At 52.1% G+C, this 19325-nt stretch overlaps 1 protein-coding gene across 7 annotated transcripts in view; it reads left to right on the plus strand.

Moving 5' to 3' along the window:
- Positions 1–19325, plus strand: part of FOXP4 (forkhead box P4) — a 143730-nt gene that overhangs the window by 115595 nt on the left and 8810 nt on the right. For all 7 annotated transcript variants that reach the window (XM_045013148.1, XM_045013150.1, XM_045013151.1 and 4 more), the window contains 6 exons: positions 536–737; positions 844–920; positions 2598–2699; positions 16352–16473; positions 17628–17694; positions 18629–18795. In XM_045013148.1, coding sequence (XP_044869083.1) covers positions 536–737; positions 844–920; positions 2598–2699; positions 16352–16473; positions 17628–17694; positions 18629–18795 — 737 coding nt within the window. The remainder of the gene's footprint in view (positions 1–535; positions 738–843; positions 921–2597; positions 2700–16351; positions 16474–17627; positions 17695–18628; positions 18796–19325) is intronic.

Here is a 19325-nt window from a genome sequence, read left to right on the forward strand (position 1 = left end):
TCTAGCAGTACCCTCTCTAAGGTGAGCTGTAACTCCAAGGGCTTGAAGCCAACCATGCTGGGGTGATTCCTCCTGAATTCCACCTGCTGTTTCAGTGAGAGGCAGGATTCTCTGCTTCCTGCGCATAATGCTTCACTTCCTGTCCTGTTCAGCAGCTGCCCACAGTCTCATCCCAGAGCTGGCTGCATTTTGGCAGGGGGTGAAGTGGTCCCTGTGTGTAGTTGGTATGTCGGCTTGCAAAGTGCTTCAGGATTAAGACGCTCGGGGCTGGATCCAAGTTGCACTGAAGCCCGTGGGGGGCCTTTTCAGTCACTGTGATGGGAGCTGGGTCAGGCCCATTTGGAGCTGTAACGTGTTGATAAAGTTTTCCTGCAGGATCCATGAGATCCTCCTTTAGTGCCCATCCCCCTGGGTCAGAGGGCCCTGTGCGCTCTCCCGTGTTTCACAGCGTGGAACCGAATCACTCTCCCTACCTAAGACCATCTCCATGTCCGTTCCCAACTGCTCTCAATTTCTTCCGCCCCTGTCTGTGCAGCTGAACCTGGTCTCAAGCGCCACCCTCTCCAAGAGCACTTCAGATACCTTTCCAGATGGCTTACCTCATCCCCCTACCTCCGCCACTGCCCCCATCACTCCCTTGCGGCAGGGCCCATCCGTCATCAGCTCCTCCACCTTACAGACCATGGGGGCCATTCGCAGGAGAAACCCCGAAAAATTCTGCCCCCCAATATCTTCAGGTAAGAGCGGCGGTGGGTGGGTTGTTGATGCTCGTGTGGTATGAGTTACTAGATTCGGTTCCTTCATATTCTCTCTCTCTCTCTCTCTCTTCCCCCCCCTCTCCAGAGCTTGCACAGAATCACGAGTTTTACAAAAACACAGACGTCCGGCCGCCCTTCACGTATGCCTCACTTATCCGGCAGGTGAGGAACCCCCATCCCGGCTCGGGGGGGCTGTGAAGGCAGCTATGTCCTGATGCGGTGGGCTGTTTGTGATTCGAGCTGAGAACTGGGAGGCCCGACTCTGGGGTCCATCCCCAGCTCTGCCACCGACTTGCTTTGTGATCTCCAGGGCCCTAATTAGCAAATCAGGATAACAACTCCACAGGGAAGCACAGAGAGGGTTAATTCCTTAGGGGCCAGATCCTCAGCTGGTGTAAACGGGTGAAGCTCCATTGCTCTGGTTGTGTGCAGATGACTTGGAGATCCTCAGGGAAAAGGCACTTCAGTTGTGTAAGTTGTTCATAGTAATATTTATTTCACAAAAATGATGACGGCGCATTTAAAGACCTGCCTCTGTGAAGTGGGTTCCCAGTGGGTGGGCATCTGCCTCACCGACACCACTGGACACTGGTTGCCCTCTTTTATTGTGGGTCTCATCAGAGAAGCCCAAGAACTGGTCCATGAAAGTGAAGATCACCTCTTCATCCATCCTGATGCAGTGTTGGAGGGGAGGCCGGCCTTGCCTGTGCTATATTTGCTCTGTGGATAATGGGGGAACCCCAGTCTCTAGGGTCATCAGCCATCACCTTAAAATCCAGGAGAGACAGGGCACAGAGGGACTCAGCATCCCTGCCAGTGGCCCTGTGCTGTCTGGCCATTTGTGTGGAGCACAGGCAGCATGGAGCAAACCCAAGGACAGGCTCTGGGGTGTCAGGTATAGTCTGTGCCACTCCATCAGCCTCTCTCAACCCCTCCAGCCCCACGGATCAAATGTGTGAGCCTTTGATTTGCATATGCAAATATGCTTATGAAGAAATACAAATCGGAGCATTCCTATTGTTCGCTCTTTGCAGGGGTGGCTCTAGCTTTTTTGTCGCCCCAAGCACGGCAGTCAGGCAGCCTTCGGCAGCGCGCCTGCAGGAGGTCCCACGGATTCGGCGTACCCACCGCCGTATTGCCGCTGAATCAGTGGGACCGGCGGACCTCCCGCAGGCAAGCCGCCAAAGACAGCCTGTCTGCTGCCCTCGCAGGGACTGGCAGGCCACCCCCCCCGTGGCTTGCCACCCCAGGCACGCACTTGGAGCGCTGGTGCCTGGAGCCGCCACTGGCTCTTTGGCTCGGGGGAGGGGAGGTCTTCAAAAGCCTATGCCTGACACAGACAAGGTTCGTTTGGAAGGGTGATTTCTGCCACTGTAACTCCATTTAACTCCTCTTTGGACAGCAAGATTAGCTGAGCTTTCTCTGGAGTTAGATAGTTGATTCGGCGCATGCAATCTTTTGGCAGCACGGTCCAGTGGGTAGGGCACTGGACTGGGAGTCAGGAGACCACCACTGAACTGCTGCATGCCCCGAGGCATGACGCTCCCTCTGCACCCAAATAGCAAGGCTTGTGTGCTTTGAGATCTATGGGTGAGCCCCTTCGTGATCCAGACAGAACCTCTGGCTCTTCTGCAGCTCGCCCATCGTGGTTGGCAGGCGCAATCAGTGATACATGCATCCGACGAAGTGGGTATTCACCCCCGAAAGCTCATGCTCCAAAACGTCTGTTAGTCTATAAGGTGCCACAAGACTCTTTGCTGCTTAATCAGTGATACAGACTCTTGGGATTGATGCTTTATAAGTAATTGGTTTGGGTTCCCCCTCCCCTCTGAATTCCAGGCTATCCTGGAGACCCCAGACAGGCAGCTAACGTTGAATGAAATCTACAACTGGTTCACGCGGATGTTTGCCTACTTCAGGAGGAACACCGCCACCTGGAAGGTAAAGCCCCGCCTGGGATTTCATTCTTCACCTCCTCTCCATCAGCTGCAGAACTCGCTCGGGGCACTGGCGGTACATGGCAGGGTCTGCTGCCAGGGTGGCTTTTATTACTGGGCTCCAGATCACAGCTACGAAGGGCAGCTGTGTATGCATCCAGGAGAAGTACTTTTCCCTCTGACTCCCGCCTATTGAGGTGGTACTTTGGTGGCTTCTCGACATTGGAATATGAGGTCTTTTGGGTTGGGGGGGGATTTACTGCAGATTTTAGCTGAGCCGTACATCCGAGAACAGCTTTGAGCTGTCCCTGAGTTGCTCTGTCCTCAGCGAATCACTGTCTGATAATGTCCCGTTGGTGGCATTCTCACAACCTTATTGCATTGCCCGGCGGTGCCATGTAAAGCCACGACACAGACAGGTCCGTCGGTCTGAGACAAGCGCCGAGGGTGGCATGAGTGAGTGGAAAGATGGTGTTATGTTTCCCTGAGCATTCAAAGCATGACTCGGGATGGGCACAATTCTCCTCACAGCATGAGGCCTGTGAGCCATGGGGTCCCTCTGAAGCCCTAGGATGTAAGTGGTGCACAGGAGCAAATGTCCCCTTGTTCCCCCGGGTTAATAGAGAAATTCCCATTTCCAAGTGCACCAGGATGTGTCCGCTCACCCTTGTTACAGGGCAAAACCACCCTGCAGAACTTCTCAGCTGTGCGTCACCCCCATGCATCCATCATGCAGGCAAACACCCTACATGCCAGAGAGATGGGCTCAACTGGGCAGCTGGCAGAGTTGGTTTTTCCTTGTCTGGCCTTGTATAAAGACAGAACTCTGTTGAGCTGCACCTGTTTTGTGGGTCGCTGGATGGTGTGTGCCAGGGTGCCCCCAGGCGGGGGAGGATTATGGGATGGGGGTAGTGGATTGCGGGGTTTCCGAAGGGGGTTATGGAGCAGCTAGTTTGTGAGCACCTAACTTACCTCTCTGTCTGTCTTAGGGCTTCCTGTAATGCCTCTCTCTGTAGCATCTTGAGCAGTGACGAACTGATCCACAGGGGGATTGAGCACCTGCATTTCTTAATGAAATCAGCGGGAGCCCCAAGTGCTCGGTTCCGCTGCAAAAATCAAACTCTTCTTTTTTTCTAACCATTTATCTCCCCCCCCCCCCCCATGTGTCCTCAAACTCCAGGGAAGGTCAGATGTGAATGGCCGCTCGCTAGGGTTTGCGCTCTCAGGTAGGGGCTGCTCAGTGTCCCCAGGGGATCATGCAGGAGTGAGCAGCTCCCTCAAAAAGGCTCAGGAACTAGGTCTGGAGCTAAACCTGTACATTTTGGGGACAGGAGAAGGGTATTTAAAAAAAAAAAAAAGGGAAAAAAGTTAGACTCTAGAAATAGAAAATAAGGTTAATGATAACCTGGGGGCTGGTGTCTCACTGCAAATAAAGATGCCTCAGCCAAGCTGTAAAAGTCTCCAGAGCTGCCACGGCTCTTGCTAGGGTACCAAATCTCATCTGAGGGGATGAGGTTCTGTGTGAGCTGGCTGCCGCCTGTCTTTCACCTTGGCAAAAAAGCGGGTGAAACGTCGGGCTTGTTCTGAGAGCGAGGGTGGTGTTATGGGTCAGGCACCGGCATGGGGCTCTGGAGACCTGGCTTCAGCTCCCGGCTCTGCCACAGACGGGCTCCGGGACTTTGTGCAAGTCGCTTCATCTCTCTTTGCCTCAGTGTCCCCTCTGTTAAGTGAGGCTACCAGTCCTTCCTCTCTCCCACCCTGTTCAGACTGTAAGTTCTCTGGGGCGGAGGGGCTCTCTCTTACTGTGTATGTACAGTGCCTTGCACAATGGAGTCCTGAGGTCAGTTGGGGCTGCTCAGCCTCCACTCCCCATTTGTTGGGATCCATGGCACCAGGACGAGACAGGGTTCCCCAGGCAGAGCAATGGAGCTGTGATCTCTACATGCCATGGAAGTTGAGTCTCCATAGAAGCCTGGAGCCCCCAAAACCTGAGCTTCCAGGTGCATGCAGGATTAACCCCAGGACGTCAGTAAATTTGCACCCACTTACCCCAGGCCTGAAGTTGGCCCCTTGGGCCTGCGGTTCGCCGTGCACCTCCCCTCTGTTATTCAGGCTCCACTCCCTCTTGGTGCCTTTTCCATTCAACGGTTCTGGTCTAGATCTGGAGACCCTCACGGGGAGGCTACAGGGAAGCACCATCTCCAGTGGGGAAGGGGCAGGGGTCACGTTCCTGCTGCTGGGCACCGCTGTTTTTCAGTCAGTGCCTCCCCCCTCCGCCCCCATCCCATCTTCCAGACATGACGTAATTCCAACAGGCAGACCCTGATGCAATCACTCCCTCAGACGGGAAACCAGAGTCATTGTGTAGCCTCAAACCCTGATAAGAGCTCAACCCAGCCAGCTGCCTATTAACTGAACTGAGAGGAAGAGGCAGAGGGGGATAAACTGAAGGGAATTGTCTCCAATGGAGTCTGGAATCCCTGCCTCACCTGCAAGCTCCAGAATGGTCTTTATCATGTGTCTTGCGGTAGAGCTTTGAGACCCCGTCTAAATCAGAGCCTCCTTGTGCTTGGTGCTGTACATAGCTGTAGTGAGAAGCAGCCCCTCCTGCCAAAGAATTTACAAGCTGAATATGACAGGGGAAGAAGTGACTTGGCCGAGGTCACGCAGCAGGTCAGCGGCAGAGCCGGGGATGGGACGCAGGTCTCCTGTCCTCTCAGTGGACCTGACCCTGGGCCGGTGGGGATAGTCACATTACTTGTGCCTGTGAAACTGAGTGCTGGGGAGCTTTGGGCGCTGGAAGACCTCCCTGCACAAGCCTCTAAAGCCTAGCGAACCTCCACGTTCAGGGCTGTGGCTCTTTTAGTTTTCACCCATCCACCCCCCTCGCCCTTTATGCCTTGATCCTTCTCTGCTCCTTCCCCCACCGATGGTCCTCATCCTCTTTTGGGTGCTTTTATTATCACCATTGTTCCCTTGTATTATTTGTACCAGGGCTTCACTGCGCTAGACACTGTGTAACAAGGACAGTCCCTGCCCCAAAGAATTTACAACCCAAGTCAAATGCTCCTAATGGCGTCCTACGCCAATGCTAGTGGGCATGAGCAAGTCACCAAGCTGGCTTCTCTGTGCCCCGGACAGCATGGCCTTGAGCGGACCTCGATTAGTGCAAAGCTCAGAAGGTTTGTTTCAGGGCAGTGCCCAGAAGTATGGGTGAATTATCCCAGCCTTGAATGACAGCAGGCGGGGAATCGCTCAAGTAGGTGGTTCTTGGGCTGGGGTTGGTACTTCCCACCGGCTCAGAAGTCCCATAGGAGCTGTCTCTCTCGCAGCTTTCATTGCTGCCAGCTCTGGAGCTCAGAAGTTCAGGGCTGCTGAGAGCATAGGGAGTGGGAATATTAAAGCTCAAAAGAGGGTTCGGCTGGTTGCGGGGGAGAGGCTTCTTATTTTAGCCAATCCAGTTCACTCACCCTTAATTGGCATGCGCCTCTTATAATGAATAGTTTGCTGCTGGTTGTACCGCTGGCTAGTGGTGGTTTGTATAGGAAGCTGTTCAAGGGTATAAGAAGAGAACGGATGGTCCAATGGTTAAAGCACTGGACGGGGATTCAGGAGAACTGAGTGCAGTTCCCAGCTCTGACACAGACTCCGTGTGACCTTGGGCAAGGGGGTAATCCGTTTGGGCCCCAGTTCCCCATCTGTAAAACGGGTTTAATCATTCTTCATCTGCCATGTCTGTTTCAACTGGGAGGTGTCCGGGGCAGGAACTGTCCTGTACTATGTGTGGTTGCAGCGCCCAGCAAAATGGGACCCCAGTCTCAATGTGAAGCATCTAGGCACTGCCATAATGGGAAAAATTAATAAGAGAGACTTGTTCATGTTGCAGTAGAACAAGCACTCACTCACAATCTATATGAGGAGCTGTCGCTTTGGTTTTCAAGTTCTCTGTTACTGTTCTTTAGAAACCCCCACTGTGTTGAGATCAGTAAGGGCTTCCCATTTCCCGCTGATGCCAACTCCCAGCACAGTACCGCCTTGCTGCCAAGCACCTTGGAAAGCATTGATGCTGACAATTCACTCCTAATTGCTCTGAGCTCCATCCACAGACAGAGGTGAATAGCTGATCTGTTTGAGGACAAAATGTGAGCTTGGGAAAGATTTCCAGTCTTGTTTGTTTAGGAATTTATAAAATCTGAGATGACAGAGACAGAAAAATATCTATTAAGTGGCATCTACTCCATCCACCTGCCAGGCCAGAGTTTTTTCCCTGGTATGTATCAATTTGTAATACAACACAATTCAACTCGCTTTAACTCAAAGTAACATGGATCAAAGCACTTAGAGGGCCACTATGAATATAAAACTTAAAAGAAATATCTGTGATTCAAATAACATCTTTTAGGATCATACTTTTTATACTAATGATGCATTCCTGAAGGACTAATAAATGATTGCTAGATGTTTTAATCAATTATTATAGATTTCAACAGCTCAATAAGTCACTTATAACCATGGTTTATGACTAGAGCTTATCACAGTGGGTTTTTTTCTCTCTGGAAAATTTTGACTTTTCATTGGAAAAATTTTTTTTGATTCTGAAATGCCGCCACAGCATCTCATGGGATTTGTAGTTCAAATGTCTCATGCCCCCATTCTCCTCTGTAGGCCAGAGTCCCTAATTGAACTGGCTCTCCCATGATGCACTACTGCATTCCCTCAGGGGCAAAGAAGGCAGTGCATCATGGGAGTTGCACAACTGTGGTGTCATTTCTAAATCAAAATATTTCAGTTTCTAGGCAGATGTTTTTCTTTTTAAACACAAAATTGAATTTTCTGCAGAAAGCAGATGGTTTCTCTCTCTCTCTCTCTCTTTATCAAAAACCCAATTTTCCACTGGAGAACAGTCTCAACAGAAAACTTTTGACCAGCCCTGCTTATAACACCATCTGCTGACATGCTTCCAGACGTCTAGAACATATATTACTCATGTCTATAACAGGCTTCTAACATCTATTATTAATCTTTTATACCTATTTATCTGTGCACCATGAACAAAAATACCTTCCATCCTTCATACCATTCAGACTGAAAGTATTTTAATAGGCTCTCTCCCTTTCAACTATTTGTTCCATTTTACTTTTCATGCTCGTGGCTGGGATAGTGGAGAATAGTTTGGTTAATTTCACTTCCTGCTGTGTTTTGTTTTTTATTTTGAATAATCTATTGTCAAGGGACTCTCCCAGGCACATGTGCATTTTATATATTTTTTTAAAAGTATGATTTCATACAAGTCAAACAAGTGTCGTATGATATGGATTCCCCTCAATCCTGCCTCAATCTCTGGGACAAAAAGAGTTTGCAAACGAATTAACGATACCCAAGAGATGAAACAGACTGAAAGGCAGCTGGCCAGTTGGCATGGACATCTGGTCTTAGTTCATCACCAGATCAGTGACCAAGATCAGGGATGTTTCCGTGCCATAGGCCCTAGTCCCTTGAGTCTGATTTCTGGCAACCTGAGGACTTCAGGCAATACCAGAGGTGTGCACCAGATCACTTGGCGCCTGCAGGATTAAAGGGTCCATTCCTTAGCTGGCATAGATTGGTGCGGCTCCACTGACTTCAGCAGAGTGACGCTGATTTACATCAGGTGAGAATCTGGCCCATTGTGATTGTCCAATCTGACCTCCCACCTAGCACAGGTTGTAGAATTTTACTGACAGAAAAAGGGTTGGAAGCCTTTCCCATAACGTTTTGTACATCTCTCTCTCTCTCTCTCTCTCTCTCTCTCTCTCTCTCTCTTTTTTATTAAAATGAAATCAAAAGGCCAGGCCCAAAACTAGCTGACAAGCGTCCCCTTTCCCAAATCGGCGGGTTTGCTGCTGGAATGCGACGCCTGTGCCTGGCTGACTGACCATGAATAATGGTGTCAGGGCAGGGAAGGCAGAGCCTAGGCCACCCCGTGTGCGTATCCTGCAGGATGGGTGCCCTACATCACAGTTCAGCGTTCAGGACGTTGCGATGTCTCAGGCTGGCAAAGCAAATTTGCAGGGCCCTTCGCTGGGGCTGCGGGACCTGAGCTAAGCTGTCCTGAAATCTGAGCTACCGTTGACTGTTTTAGGCTGTGACGGTACATCACAGAGGGCTTGTTTCAACAATTAGTCCCCTTTCAAGGGGCAGAAGGGCTGGTGCTACCCTGCTCACTAGACTAGGGATTAGGGTTCCAGTTCTCCTTTGTTCAGCCATCCCCACTCCTCATCTCTCCATCTGCACACACCTCACTCTCTCTTCCCCTCTGTTTCCTTTGTTATCACTTGAACTTTTCTCTGTTCTCTTCCCACTTCACCTCACCCACCTGCTCGTCAGGATCTGACAACCCGGAGAATCCAGCCTGGTGCAGTAGGGTGACCAGATGTCCTGATTTTATAGGGACAGTCCTGATTTCGGGGTCTTTTTCTTATATAGGCTCCTATTACCCCACCCCCACTCCCTGTCCCAGTTTTTCACATTTGCTGTCTGGTCATCCTATGGTACAGTAGTGTGGATTTAGAACCCACCCCCGTTGGAGATAAGGTGTTAGAAAGTTAATTGCTTCTGCTCAATTAGGCCTTTGTGCATGGCCAGTCCATCTCAGCCCTTGTGCCAAGTGTACCAAGAACATAGCTCCCGGGGGGTGGCAGGAGAGGGGTATCCCCTCCTGTGAGAAGGAGAAATGTGCCCCCTGTTTAGCTCGACCCTTTAATTCCCCTCCAATGCACAGAGAGTGAGCTGTAGCATTAACCAGCGCTCTGGGTAAGAGGTCAGTGAAACAAGCCCGGGAAGGACTCCAGTTGTTTGAACAGCTCCGTGAGTTTCCTGCACCAATCATCGACTCCTCCTGATGGCTCATGTGGAGCATTGCACTTGCAGGGGAACAGCTCTTTGCATGCCAGGCCAGCTCTGTGTATGAGCACTTCTGCCAACGCTGCTCCGCACGAGTCGCATTTGGGATCACACCCCCTGGTGCGATGGCACCCTCCGAGCTGGCAGATTGTTTCCGTCTTTGGAGAACAGCACTTTCGCACCCATCGCTCTCATTGGAACCTGGCACCGTTCACAGGGGGTGAACAATGGTTAGAACAAGGGACTGGGAGTCAGCACATATGGATTTCCCTCCTCTCCCAGAGTCAGGAATAATGTCCAAGGTTTAGAGCATGGGAGACTGGGAGTCAGAACACCCGAGTTCTATTCCTAACTCTGGGAGTGTTCTGCTGACCCTGGCTGCCTCAGTTTCCCCATCTGTAAAACAGAAACATTACAATTTAGCAGAACTGGCCAAAATTTTTCATTCTAAAACATTTGAGGATGAAAAAACTGCCATTTCTCCTCCTCCCTCTCCCTTCTTCCTCTCACCCCCATGAAATGTTTTGCAGAAAACTTAATATTTTCAATATTTTAGAAGGGAAAAACTGAAATGTTCTAGTTTAGAAGGGACCTTTTCCCCCCTTTTTGTCTTTTTCCTCTTTCTTTTTGTTGTCTTCCTTTTTCCATTTTGCCCCTGAAAAGAAGAAGGATCAGAAGTGTGGGGGAGGGGGAGATACGAGGAAAAAGTCTTGGTCTTTAAAAGCAAAAAACTTGTTTTGGAGGTGAAAAATTATAATAATAAACCCTTAAATCCCCCCCGACCCCAAAAAAACAACCAATCATGGTTTCTCAACCAGCTCTGAGAATCCCGGCTGATCAGCAGGTAGGAGGCGCTGGGCAGGCGCAAAGCGCACAGAGAAGGAAGGAAAGAAGTGAGAGGAGAGGAAGGGGTAGTGGCGTGTGTTGGCGTGACGGTGCATGCAGGTGCAACAGCAGAGAAATCTCCAGCACGATGGGGCGGGGGCAGGGGTTGGGAGGGAAAGCAGGGCCGGGGCATAAAGCAAACATCATTAGACAAGACAAAGATGAGAGGCAAACAGAGCAGCCAAGTCTGGCACTAAATAAATACTCTGTCGAAATGCAAAAGCCACCTTAAAATAAGGCAGGGAGGCGGCCTGAGAGCAGAAGATCTGAGATGAGGTGAGAGAGACCTCTCACTCCCCCCCCCAACAGCCCCCCAACATCAGCCCGGCTAAGCAGGCGTGTGACCTTACCCCATGCTGAGTCCACTCAAAACACTGGGGGGGTTAAGCTCTTGTAGGAGCCTGGATCTGGCAATGTCAGACCCCCGCCAATAAAATGCCCAGGTTGATTTTATATCTCAGCATGGTTTTCCCCACCCGTCCCAATGTCCATTTCACAAGAGAACACTTCCAAGGGGTTATTGCTCTCTTGGCCTGCAGCCTCGTGTGTTAGAATGGCCACTGGGGGTCCGTCCACTCTACAGTTGGGAGGTGTGATTGCAGTATGTGTAGGCATCTCCGAGCTAGGGTTGGCTGACTTATTTTAGAGGGCTAGCGGAGATGCCCCAGTGTCATGTGCTAGCTCGTATCGGTTGGGCTTGTACTCTGGCAGCTACCCCGTGCCAGCGCCCACGCTGCTGCACCCTCACCTCTATTTGTAGCGAGCGAGCTCGATCAAAGCTAGGTCGGATCTGCCTACGTGTGCTGCAGTGTAGACATAGCCTCTAAGAGCCCATTCAGGCAAGCCCGGACACTGGGCTAAGCACTGAAATGCAGCATTATAGGTGATGGGATCTGGATGCTTGTCCGGTGGAAGACAAAAGGGAGCTCCAGCGATGAGTGGGCCCCTAGACAGACACGGTAGGCTTTCCGGTGAGAGAGGATCTACCAGTTCATGGAGGGGTCACACCGTGCCTACCTGTGGGGTGTTGCACTGAAATGTATTTGCATGCAAGTCACTGTCTGAGAAGCTGCTTCTGTTGAGAACTAGGCTGGTCTAGTGGCTAGGACATTGGCCTGGGACTCAGGAAAGATGGGTTCTAATCCTAGCTCTGCTGCTGACCGTTTCTGTGCTCCTCTCCTGTCCTTACTCTGCTGCCTCTGATTAGGTTGTAGCCCCTTTGGGGGCAGGGACTGTCTCTCGCTATGGGTGTGTTTATGCTTTTAAAAAAAACCACCCACAAGAGTGAATCTTAGAGCCCAGATCAGCTGATTCAGGCTTGTGCTCCTGTTTCGATGTACAGGCTCGGTCTGGAGCCCGGGCTCTGAAATCTAGTGATGGGGGCAGGTGGGTCCGAGAGCCCAGCCAGGCTTCAGCCCAAACCCATCCTCTACCATGCTATTTTTAGCCCATAAGCGTGAGCCTCATGAGGCCAAATCAGTTGACCCAGGTTCTAAGACTGGCTGTTGTGGGGTTTTTTTGTATATACCTTATGTGTTTGTACAGCACCTAGCACCACGGGACGCTAATCTCAGGTGGGATCCCTAGGCACCATTCGACTCTCAGCCAGCGACTTGCGTACTCCATTGATTTGCGTGGATTTACGTCTGCATCCCTCAGAGCAGAATTTCCTTTATGGAAAAGCCCCTGTTGAAGTCGGTAGGGATGAATCCGCGGTAGGGTTCTACCCTAAAATCCCTGCTGCACTGAATGGAGAATGCGATCCTTTCTGGAGGTATTTTGAACCCTCCTGTCGAATTCCACAGCAAGGAAGAGAATTCTCTGTTAAATTACATAAATTACATTTAAAAAAAACAAAACAAAATCCTTTTATTTTCCATTCAATTCTTCAGCCCTCTCCCCACAGCCTGGCCCTCCGAATGATTTTGATTAATTTTCCTCCCACTTCGTGCCTCTATTAATATATACACACACGCCCCTGACAGCGTTGTACAGTAATGGTGGGATGCTGCCTACATTTGGGTTACAGAGTCATTACTGTACAGTGCCGGGGTATTATTTTTTAATAAGGGTTGTGGCCTTGCTGTGCCTCTCTCCTTTAATCTGGTCTTTGTTTGAAGGAGGAATCCCAAATACACACAGGAAGGGAGGAGGTGGGAGCTGTCCAGGAGATTTATTCATTCTGCCGGGTGCTAAAGGAGGAGCTCTGTTTGCTAGCCAGAGGGCACAGGTTGAAGGGCAGTGGAATCCAGGGCAGATCCCATGTGCCAGGTGACGCCTTAAGGGGAAAAAATCCCCCTCCAAGCTTCCAAACTCCTGAGAAAAGAAACCCAAACTCCTCTTCATCAAAGCCTCCCTGGTCAAAGTCTCTGTCGGTGGGAGGTGCTGCCGTACCAAAGAGCTGAGGGCGAGAGGTTTCCAAAGTGACATCTTGGGGCTCCGGAACCAGTAGGGGGACCTTGGCTCGCCGCAGGAGCTCAGGGCCCATCAAGCCTCTTGCTTAGTGTCTGTGGGAGTGTGGGGGAGGAATCCCAGTGAAAGAATCTCCCTCGTTCCCTGCCAGATTTGTTTCTAATGAGAATGGCAGAGCTTTTCTTTGCCAGTGGCCACTGGCTTGCTGCATGTCTCCCCTGTTTGTGGGAGCAGCAGTACGGGACCTGAGAGGCACCAGTGGGGACTATCTCCCATGCGTGTTGGCACAGCTGCGGAAGGGGATGGGGAAGGAGCATGGATCATTGTGTGCACCTCTGTAGAGATAGGTGGGCTTGTGGCTAAGGCACTGGACCGGGATCTGGGTTCGATTTCTTGTGACTCCCTGGGTGACCTTGGACTAGTCACTTCGGCACTTCTGAATATTTTACCCAAAGTGACTTCGGAGCCTAAGCTGCACTTTCAAAGGTCGCCAAGAAACTGAAGTCCCACTAACTTTCTCCTAAGAGCCCAAGTCTGATTTTCCAAAGGGAAAGGTTGCTGGCTCGTTAGGGGTACGTCTACACTACACTGTAAAATCCGCAGCAGCAAGTCTCCAAGCCCAGGTCAACAGAGTGCTAAAAAACAGCTGTGTAGACTCTTGTAACCCCTTCCAAGGCTTCAGAGGCCAAGCCCCACTGTCTGAACAGCTGTTTCTAGCACTGTAGTGTGAGCCCTGTGAGACCAAGTCTGTGGACACTCACTGGCACAGATTTCAAAACACAGTGTAAACATACCCGATGCTTTTGAGAATGTTACTCTTAATCTCTCTGTCCCTCAGTTCCCTGTCTGTAAAGTAGAGGGAGTAATCCTTCCCCTCTCCCATGCTTATCTGTTTTGGGGGAGGCCCTGTCTCTCGCTGGCTGTGTGTCCAGCGCCGAGCACCATGAAGCCCCGATCTCAGTTGGAACCTCCAGGTAGTGCTGCACTAGAAATAAGACTAATGCAGAGAGGCTGCTGACCCAGCATCCACACTGGATGTTTCGGGCAGTGGTGTTGCTTTGGCAAGAGCGGATGCATTTGTTCAGTGCTCAGGGAGGAGTCGCACTTTTTTTGTTTGATTTTTTTTGGTTTTTTCGAAGGCAAAAAGGAGGAAACGGTCCAATTGGATGAGTTTTCGGGAACTGTAACACTTTCCAGTGAGGGGGTTTTGGTCCCTGTCCCTGTCTCTCCTTTTGCCATGTTGTCTTGGCTGGCTCCTTTGTTTATACGGCCCCCGTTCGACCTTTTAAATTGCTGTTAATGTTTTAGCGTAACGAATTAGTCTCTCATCACGAATCAGGACTCGAAATAAAAAAAAAAAAACCCTCTGAGGCCAACTTCCTGAAATTGGGGTCATTCTCATTTGCAAGGCAGAGAATCTGAGAACCTTAATGCAAGGAAATTTATTCAAAGGCAGAGCCCCGGCGTGATTAGGCCCTTTGTAATTATAGCTCGGAGAGATTCCACTCCAGCCTCCTGCCTCCCTCATGGATTAGCAAGTGAGTCGGAAAAATACACAGGATTTAATTAGAGGCAAATTAAAATTGGTAATGAAATAGGGGCAGTAGCAAATGGCAGGGAGTTGGAAGGGGAAAGGGGGAGCCGGTGTCTCTCGGGGCTGTGCCGTCTGCCTACGTGTGTGTCTCTTTATTTTACATTTAGAAATGTAAAGATGGGCGACGGAAAGGAAAAAGGGAAGGAACGGACTTAAAAAGGAAAAAAAAAAAAAAAAAAAGCCCGCTTTGCCGAGTGTCTCCAAGCTAAGAACGGTGGCGACTGCGTCTCATGTGCCTTTCTGATGCAGCTCACCCCTTCCCTGTCCCCGTCTGCCTCTCCTTTCCCTCCGCCTCCCACCCATGGCTCAAGATTCGGCTGAGCCGAGACTCGTGGAGGGCCCCGACTTGCCACCAGCTGAGCACCCCCCGGCTCTTGTTGGTGCACGCGGGAGCTCAGAGCACCGGGCAGTCTCACAGGATCGAGGTTGCTGGGCCTTGGGAAGGGGAAAGATGGGGGTCGGGAGGGCGGCAAGAGGCTGTTTTATCCCCAGGCCGGTTGGCTGAGATGAGAGAAGTAGGGGGGTGGGGGTTCCTTCTGCAGGACCCTGCCCGCCGTCTCTCCTCCCCCTCTCCCTGGCTGGGGTAAGATGCAGCAAGTGCTTTTGTTAAGGTAGGCGGGGGGATCGTATATTCCCCCTAAGGGATGTGAATAGAGGACGGTGCTGAGTAGGATAGTGTGGTGGTCAGGGCATTCGCCTGGGACTCAGGAGACTTTGGGGCCATTCCCTGCTTGATGTTTCATTTTCTGTGTGACTTTGGGCAGGTCAATTAGTCTCTGTGCACCTAGCTCCCCTCCTGCTGAAGGGGGATTCTTGCCCTGCCCGGCTTCTCAGGTCTGTGATGAGAAGTGCATTAAAGACTGAGATGCCAGTCACAGGGGCCATAAAAGGGCCGAAGATGGCTCTCTGGGCAGGGTATCAGAAAGGGTGCCTCCTGCCTGCCTTGGAGGGGTGAGATATAGCATAGGGTCTTGTCCCCAAGCCTACTCCTCACGTCAGCATGAGGAGCCGGGAGGGGGATGCTGCTCTCCGTCGGCAGAGGGAGCAAGCGATGGCAGAGGCAGCATGAGACTCTCCTTGTCTCAAATGGCTAGCAGAGCGCACCACGTTTGAGGCTCAGCGATCGGCAGTGGGCTATAGTGGGCAGGCCATTGGTGGCTAGAATTTAGTGTCCTCTGATGGCTCTCACGCAGGTCTCAGGCCAGACGCAAACTGGCATGAAGCAATGTGCCCAAACACCTCAAGAAGCCATGAAGACTAAACACTTTCCGCTGCTCCCACCTCCCCTCCTTGGAGATGATGCCCTGAGGGGTGAAATGCAGCATGGGAGACACCTGCACTGGCGTTGGCCAAGCAGTGTCTGGAGGGCTTCCATTGGTGGGCTGTCGGTGCCACACTATTCACCAGTGCTACTGTCACTTAAAGCCCCCCAGATCAGCCCAGCACGCAGGCGGAGGTGGCAAACGTCCCAGCGCTAAGGACGATCCCGGTGGTAGCACTGTCTAGGTCAGCGAGTGCCATAGGTTGCCATCTGCCCTGCTTATAAAGTGCAAGGGAGCTCTTTCCAGAGCAGCCTCTGTGTGGTTCTACGCAATGGTCGCTGTTACTGTGTAGCTCTGTCCCCCACCCACAGGCCAACCTCCCTGAGTAGCTGCTGAGCAGAACGTGGCTGGCTGAGAGCTCTCCACCCCTACCGCTGCCAGTCACCCTTCAGCACGGGAGGTGGGGTTTGAGGGAGGCTCGGTGGCTGGTGAGCAGGGCTGTAGGGGAAGAGGAGCGTACTGGCTGACAGTAGGGCCATCTGGGGGATGCCATGGGTGGCAGAGAGGTGTCTGCTGCGTGTCTTTCATCCGCTTTGAGTCTCCCTTCTGTCCCCTCTGCAGAACGCCGTGCGCCACAACCTGAGCCTGCACAAGTGCTTTGTGCGAGTGGAGAACGTCAAGGGAGCTGTCTGGACGGTAGACGAAGTCGAGTACCAAAAGCGAAGGCCACCAAAGATGACAGGGTGGGTTTTTCTTCTTGCCCTCCTGCCCCTGAGAACCTCCTCTGTGGGGAGCTCAGCTGGGATGGCAGGATCCTAGCTTGCCTCCAGGGCACTAGTGAGGAGACGGGGCAGACGAATCCCATCACACAGCATCCCATCACACAGCACCGTCCCAGGATTTCCACAACAACAAGCCTCAGCCAGCACATGCTCTTTCAGCAATCCACCCCTTAGCATTTCCTGTTAACCCTGAGATGGGCCTGAACCGTCAAATCTGGATCAGACCCCCCCACCCCCCACACACACACAGCTCGAGGGTCTTCAGACCCAGGCTTTGGTACTGAGCCACCACGGCCCTTCCTTGTACATCCCTGTACGTATGCACAGCGCTCACGCTTGCCAACATGCGACTTGAGCATTCGTCAGCGTGTATATGGGCTTAGCCACACTCACCCGTACAAGCCCATCAGGGCGCATACCTGAGTAGCGTGCAGAGAATCCCCGGCCACGTGAAGGCATTGCTGCTGGCACTGTAGGGAAGAGCTGCTGCACAGAGACACGGGCATGACTGCTAATCTCCTTCTGCCTCTGGCGGCCTCTTGGAGGGTCGAGGAGAGAGAAGCAGAGACTGGGGGGGAAGACGATAAGACAAAGAAACAAGGAGAAGGGGAGAAGAGAATTAAAGGATGGAAAAGAGCGATAGGGATAAAGAAATGGGGCGGAAAGAAACTGACAAAGGGAGGAAAAAGACAGAAACCTACAAGGGAAGGAAGGAGACAAATGTAAAGGAAATGCTGTTATTGACTGGGTATGGGCCTGCAAGATGGTCCTTTAAAATGATGGCCAACCCCCTTTCCTTATCTGAAAGTTGTGGGTGGCAGGAACAAGCCATGAGCGGATCCGGGCTTGCTCGGATGGATCAAGCTCAGCATGGATCAAGGGAGAGATGGTAAAATGGTGAGGTGTCTAATGGCCATTCTTCATTCCTTCCCTGCCTCCCTCTGCTGGGGCAGGGCATGTGTCCCGGCGAGCCCAGGGGCAGGGCAGCGCCGTGGGGAAGTTGAAGTGCCAGGAGTCTGCTATTGCTTTACCCTCCTCCGTAGAGCCCCATCTCTGCTCCTGCCATTCCCTGGGCCAGGAGCTAAGAGCTGCTTCTTTTTGTTTCTCATTTGCAGGAGTCCAACTTTAGTCAAAAACATGATTTCGGGACTCAGTTACGGAGCACTTAATGCCAGCTACCAGGTAAGGCCCCTCCACTGATAGCAGACAGCTTGGGCTTGTCCTCTGCTCCTGCCAGACCCTCTCCTTCTTGCCAGAGCTCTTCTGCGGTATAGCAGCCCAAACCAAACCAGGAGAGACACGCTCCACAAGCCCCACAACTTTGCTCAGCAAGAGAAAACCATGGCGTGCAGCTATCAAATGCACCCAACTAAGTTGGGTTTAACAACACGTTGCCCTATTGCAGCGGTTCTCAAACTGTGGGTCAGGACCCTATTTTAATGGGGTCGCCAGGGCTGGTGCTAGACTTGCTGGGGCCCAGGGCTGAAGCCTGAGCTGTTGGACTTCAGCCTTGGGTGGCGGAGCTCAGGTCACAGGCCCCCCTACCTGGGGCTGAAGCCCTTGAGCTTCAGCATTGACCACCACCAGCCCCTCCCCCGGCATCGTGTAGCAATTTTTGTTTGAAAGGGGTTGGGGTGCAATGCAGTTTGAGAACCCTGCACTTATGGGGTCCCTGACACCAGCCATCCCATAACCCTTCAGCCCCCCAACGCAAACCCCTTTGAACTCGTAGTTCTTTAATACCAATAATTTGAGAGCCCTACCTCCCGTGATCAATAACACAGGAGCCCCCTGATTGGTTACTCTTGGATGATCCAGGCGCACTAACCCCAGTGATTCCCTACCAATAAGCTGGGCGTCCTAGCCTCCCCAGCGTCCTGCCTATCGCAGAGACATTGACCCCCTCGGAGTCTTGCTCTCCCTTTCCTGGGCTCATGGTAAGTTGGGGAGCAGCTGTTAATGGATGGCAGCCAAGGTGGGGCATGGCATAGCCAATTGCTATGTAGCCTTCATCTAGCTGTTCTCCAAACGGTGCCCAAACTCGTGTGTAATTGGCCAGCACCACTCTGCCGCTGTCACCACGGTGCCGCTGTCACTATCTGTCCATCTGTTACAGGCAGCCCTGGCAGAGAGCAACTTCCCCCTCCTGAACAGCCCCACCATGATCAACACCAGCTCCACCAGCGGCATGCTGCACATCGGCCACGACGACGTGAGCAGCACCGTGGAACAAGTCAACAGCAACGGCAGCAACAGCCCCCGGCTTTCCCCGCAGCAGTACAGGTGAGCGGCGGTTCCTGGGCACTTTCCTGCCCTGATCACAGCCGTGGACGCCATGGGTAGGAGCAGGAGGAAGGTGGGAATGCAAAGCCGGGGGAAGGGGAGACGTTGGTAGCTTTTATGAAACGCCATAAGCCAAGAGGACAGGGCGGAGCAGGGAGTGGATCGATAGGGGCCCATGCTGCAGAACTCGGCGTTGGGTTGCCTGTGTCCAGGAGAGGTCAGGGGTAGGGTTTTGCTTTAGGTCCGTTTCTGAAGTTAATGAGCAGAGCCAGAATCCTAGCGTAGAGTTTTGAGGGACTCCAACTGAAAGTAGGGCTGGTGAACGGTGCTGGATTGACAGCTCTGGGGACTGAGGCCTCTGGGCATGGACAGAGCTCATTCAGCCCGGGCAATGGCAGGGCATGTTTTTCTCTCCTACTGTGCCTCTTCCCCAACTGGGAGGGGCACCCGTTCTGGATGGGGGAGATCAGCCTCCATGGCTGGAGAATGCAAGGGTGCCAATTGTGGGGGTTTTAGGGTGTTGCCACCTC

This window comes from Mauremys mutica, chromosome 4 (genome assembly GCF_020497125.1).
Source record: "Mauremys mutica isolate MM-2020 ecotype Southern chromosome 4, ASM2049712v1, whole genome shotgun sequence".
NCBI classification, from domain to species: domain Eukaryota; kingdom Metazoa; phylum Chordata; order Testudines; family Geoemydidae; genus Mauremys; species Mauremys mutica.